The sequence below is a fragment of the Leptonychotes weddellii genome, chromosome 4 (assembly GCF_054177405.1).
Source record: "Leptonychotes weddellii isolate Sample4059 chromosome 4, ASM5417740v2, whole genome shotgun sequence".
NCBI lineage: Eukaryota > Metazoa > Chordata > Mammalia > Carnivora > Phocidae > Leptonychotes > Leptonychotes weddellii.
Genome location: NC_138372.1, coordinates 30,657,113 through 30,662,748, shown reverse-complemented (window position 1 = coordinate 30,662,748; position 5,636 = coordinate 30,657,113). Strand labels below are relative to the sequence as shown.

The following is a 5,636-nucleotide window of genomic DNA, read 5'->3' as shown; positions in this document are numbered from 1 at the left end:
TCATGCCATTCCCCTGCTTTAAAATTCTGTGGTCTACAGTCCAAAATTCTTTATCCTGGCATCCAACACCCTTCACAATCTGGTCCCTGACTACCTACCAGCTTCATCTCCTCCTCACAGGACACTCTGATTATGTCAAATGTTTCACTGTTCCTTACAACACCAAGCTTTCCCTTCCATCTGAAGTAACCTTCCTCTTCTTTGCCTAGTAAACACTTACTCACTCAAGACCAGGCTCAATCATCATCTCACCTTCTCCTTCCCTCCAAAGAATTAGCCATTCCCACCGTGGTCTCCCAATACTCTGTTCTAAGGAGTTTGTCTTCCTCTGAGTTCCCTGCAGGAAAGACTGTCTTATTCAATTTTGGACCCCAATGTCCAGTACAGGCCAGTTTAAGACCCTCCTCGAGCACCCTAGGGACAACAATAATGACACCTATCATCCTGCACTGTAACTCTGGGTTTATGTGCCAGTCTCCTACACTCAGAAAATGAAGGGAATGAAAGAGAAAATTAGGGAGGTTACCAAAAAAGGAAGTCAGAGAGTGAATAAGTGGACTAGTCAGGACTCACAGGTCCGAACCAACACAGAAACCCTAGCCTATGAACTTGGTCAAAAGGGGCAAATGAGATTGGCCAGCAAGTCATGTCCTAAGATCAAAGCAAGTTCATTGGTCCTGGATCTTACTGGCAGCTGAGACTCCCAGAAAGTCACAGCAATTGTCACTAAGGCTCTAGGTCTGGAAGGATGGTATCAAGCTCCCCAGACAGGACCAGTAGACCTAACTTGTTAGTGGATATAATGAAGAGTGTGGCCTTGGAATCCCACATACCTGATTTGGATCACAGCTTAGCCATTAGGTCAGGTCATTTAACCTTTCAGATTTGTTTTATCTCAAAAATGGGGATACTACCACCTTACAGGATAGTTATGGAGATCAGAGATAATAGATGCATGAGAAATGGTGCTCAGTGGTGTTTGATGGCAACTTTAACTATTAGGGAGTGTGCCAATTCATACATGCAAGTTTGGTGACTTACGTTTAAAATATCTTGTATGCAGATTTTCAAGGAGCAGGAAAATGTATATGCAATAAAAGTGCTTTGTAGAATACAAAAACATTAATTCAAAGGGATACATGCACCCCTGTTTATAGCAGCATTATTTACAACAGCCAAATTATGGAAACAGCCCACATGTCCATCAACTGATGAATGGATAAAGATGTGGTGTACAGACAATGGAATATTATTGAGTCATAAAAAAGAATGAAATCTTGCCATATGCAACAACATGGATGGAGCTAGAGATATAATGCTAAGTGAAATAAGTCAGTTGGAGAAAGACAAATACCATAATGATTTCACTCATAAGTGGAATTTCAGAAACAAAACAAATGAGCTAAAGGGAAAGAAAAGAGAGACAAAGCAAGAAACAGACTCTTAACTGTAGAGAACTGGTTACCAGAAGGGAAGGGGGGTGTGGAATGGATGAAACAGGTTAAGCGGATTAAGGAGTGCATTTGTCGTGATGAGCACTGGGTCATTAAAATAAAAGCTTTTTTTAAAAAGTGCTTTGTAAACTGTAGTGTCCTACATATGTCAGGGAATTGGTTGGGAAGTCCTTTATAGTTGGAAAAAATACAGGCTTTGGATTTAGACAGAAGTAGGTTCAGTTCCTGACCCTGCCATTTACTTGCCAAGTAATCTCGAGTAAGTCACTTTCTGTCTGCCTGTTTCTCCAACCGTCATATATGTGGGTGATTCTTACTTCCCAGGCTTAACGTGAGAATTCAACATGATGAGTATAAAGCTCCTAGCACATCCCTTCCTGGGTGGGTGGCAGGATCCCATGTGATAGGTTAGGTTATGGGTGGTGTCAGAATCATATTCTGGCAATTAGCTACAATGAAGAAGTCCCCTCACTCGGGAAGAGCAAGACCCAACTGGCAAGAGATGTAGAGAGGGGTCTTCTGTATCTGTTGGAGGAAATCTGGGTGAACATTAAACTGCCATGCAGAAAACACTGAAATCCGCCATGTGAAGCCAGGCCTAAACCAGGAGGGCAGGAAGCTGGGAGGACCCCTGCCAAGCTGTCCCAGCCTTGGGAACTAAACTATTGCCACTAAAGGCAAAGACTGCCATTGTGGGTTCATCCCAGCCCTCACCCCCTGCTCCCCGACACTATCATTCTTCCTAAGCACAAGGAAGTGCCAATCAAGAATCTAAAGGAGAAAAGGTTCTCAGACTTGGCACTGACTTCCCACAAAGCGAATGGTCCAGGGCCACATCAAGAGGCCATCCTAGCTCCCACTTCCAGGGACTCACTTGGTCCCAGGCCAGCCCCCCCAGGTGGCTCTTCCTTCTGAAGCCACTAGGTGCAAGCAATGGAAAGGGCATCAGCTCAGAATCAAGGGAGGCCCAAGTGTGAACTCTGGCTCCACCACACCCCTGCTGTATGACTTCACGTCTCCTCACTTGTGTCCTCATCTTATTCCCTTGAGGGCTGCTGTGCCAGCTCACAGAAACAAAGATATAAATGTGACCTGTAGCCTCTACAGCAGATGTGGATGCTCAGTGTTACTTCTTTCCTCTTGTCTTCCTCCTCAAAGGCCCCAGAGACTCAGCCTGCTTTCCTCTGCTTTTCAGAGCAGCCACCCATTCTTCCTGGGATCCAGCCCCCTTGCAGGGAGGCTGCAGTGCAACCAGCTCCCCAGCTCCCACTTCCTCGATGCCCCAAATAAATACACAGGTCCTTTTCATTGAAGGGTTTTACTGCTAATCACAGATGCAGGTTAGGGTGGGGGAACAAGTCACAAACATGGGGGACTGTGAAGGTCCCTGGATCGTGGCTCCCTGAGGGCTTCCCTTTCGTTCCTAAGGCAGGACCAGACCTCTTCTCCAGGCTGAGGAGGCCCCTTCCATTGGGAAGGCAGCTCCTCCCAGCGCAGGTGGGGCACAGCAGATGGGAACTGACAGCCACCACAATATGCCCTAAGCAGTTCATCTACGATTTGGAGGACCTTCAGACAGTGATGCCCACCTCACAGGTACTTCCTCAAAGGCCAGGGGATGGTTGCCCTAATGACATGAGCATGTGCTAAGCCTACCCTACTTCTCTTTCCTCCCAAGGAGATGAAGCCAAGACTGGATCCTCCAAACTTTCCAAGGCAAGAAATTGGCCTGGAGAGCGGCAAGGATTCTTACTCAAGAGTCCCTTCTCAGGACTTTCCAGAGATCCTGGCTTCAGAGGCAACAGGAAACCATTCTCCAAAGTGGGATGAAGGGCTTGAGGTCAAGGGGGCAGCAGCAGATCCTAGAGATCTTCCTACACAAGGCTGGGGTCTCTCCGCCTCTCTCCCTCATCGTCCTTCAGCTGGAGTCTTTCCCAGCCTGCTCTCCCATGTGCGTTTTCTGGTGGCGGATGAGGTTTGAGCTCCGGGAAAAGTGTTTCCCGCACAGAGTGCACCAGTAGGGCTTCTCCCCTCTGTGGGTCCTCTGGTGTGCTCCAAAGTTGGAGATGTCGCTGAAGGTCCGCCCACACTCAGCGCACTCATAGGGCCTCTCACCTGTGTGCGTGCGGTGGTGCACGCCAAAGCTGGAGCTGTTGCTGAAGCTCTTCCCGCACTCACAGCAGATGTAGGGTGCTGGCTCCAAGTGGGTCCGATGGTGCACCGCCAGAGTGGCGCTCTGGCTGAAGCTCTTGCCACAGATGTCACAGCGGTATGGCCGCTTGCCCAGGTGGTCTTGCTGGTGCGTGGTGAGGTCCGAGCGCCGCCGGAAGCTCTCCTGACACTTGGGACATTTGTAGTGCTTCTCTTCCAGGTGGATCCGCTCGTGCCGGATGCGGTTGGAGCTCCTCGAGAAGCTCTTGCCACATTCGGAACACTTGTAAGGCTTCTCGCCCGTGTGGATGCGCTGGTGTGTTCTCAGGTTGGAGGTATTATTGAAGGTTTTCCCACACTGGGCACATATGAAGGGCTTCTCATCGGTCTCGGGCCTCGGGTGAGCCGTGGGGCCTCTGGGCTCTCCCGCGGGGACAGTGACTTTCTGCCACGGCTTTTTGGGATGGATCTCTTGCGGACCCTCCGATGGGCTCTCTTGCCCGTGCTCTTTCTCCCCGTCTGGGATCCGAAAACCCTCTGAGTCATCCACTCTCCACGGCTTACCCCATTCCCCTTCCTCAGGCAGGTGCTGTTCTGGATTCTGCTCCTTCTCACTGCCCATTTCTGAACCCTGAGAATGAACACAAATGGCCAACACCTTTATTCCTGGGGTCCGGCTCCACCACAGGGCAACTTTGCTCTGGCTGAAGGGGTGTACACCTTCCCCATGGAACCATCCATCAGAAATGACCTCAATTAACGGGAATACTTAGAGAGAATGCCTTTACTTAATAACTCTCAAGTGACAAACTTCCACAGATATTTAAAGCTACCCATCAGAGTAAAAAGAAGGCATCACTTTTGTCCCCTCCCAACAGATAGTTGTGCAATGTGAATAATGTCACTTTTCTTCATACCACTAAACAATGACAGTCTAGACTCTTAATTCATGTGCAGCTAAAGGAGCTTCCAGTTGGGGACAATTCCATTTCTCTGCCTAACTCTAAGCTAACTGAAACTCCTTTTATGTTTAATCTTTTTTGAAAAACCTTCCTTAAAAGTATCCATTTGCCTGCTTTCAAAATGAACAGAACCTCTCATTCTTGAGGCTCTCCCAGTTGTTTAAATTCTCTTAAATGTTCCGCCACCCTTCCCTTCCCCAGACCGCAGCCTAGCCTAGCAACTAGGGTTAACATCGGGGCCCTCCACGACCCACTGTGGGGACTGGGCTATGTCTGCTGATTGGTCAATATCCACTTCCACTCTCCAACACCATGCACAGCCACATGCACACCACATCACACACACACACACACACACACTCACACAGCCATTCTCACATGCCAGCCACACTCAACCATGTTCTCACACCATACACACCTACCATAGTCACACACATACAGCCACACACAGACACATACACACACACCACACACTCACACTTATAGAAACTGACAGTCACACACATCACATATACACACACAGCCCTTCCAAACATTTAGCCACGTACGTGGCTACACAATCACACATACGGGTATATCCGTACCCCACACAAAATCTCACACACACACACACACTCACATGCCACCTACAAAGACTTGCAGATACAAACCACATTCTCTCCCCCACACACAGCTACACATACACACTGCCAACTTCGGCAAACATCAGTAAATGCTTGCTGGGCGACACAGACTCTGAGCTCCTACAGCCCGGGACAGGCCACGAGGAGACGAAGTACTTCCGGGCCAGTGCAGGTGGTGTTTCCTCTGGGCCCTGAGGCAATAATGGCGGGGAAGGCCCGGCGGGCATGCACAGATGCTGTGCAGTGACACGAGCAAGAGACGAGGGGCGGAAGCACAGGCTGTGACAGGCCAGCGAGGGGAGAACGTGACAGAATTCCTTCAGGTCAGCAAGTATTTCTGGAACACACAAGAGCAGTCACGGAAGGGGCACTGACTACACTTCAGGCTGGATCCTGATAGCGACACACACTATAGAACTGTGCAAATCGTTCAAGCCCTCTGAGCC

The 5,636-nt window shown here is 49.1% G+C and overlaps 1 protein-coding gene across 1 annotated transcript; it reads right to left on the bottom strand.

Annotated features, from left to right (window-relative positions):
• Window positions 1-2,756: 2,756 nt before the first annotated feature.
• ZNF691 (zinc finger protein 691) lies at window positions 2,757-4,227 on the bottom strand. The gene has a single exon (XM_031020461.2). The coding sequence runs from the start codon at window positions 4,225-4,227 to the stop codon at window positions 3,373-3,375; it is 855 nt and encodes a 284-aa protein (XP_030876321.1). The 3' UTR covers window positions 2,757-3,372.
• Between the last annotated feature and the right edge of the window lie 1,409 nt (window positions 4,228-5,636).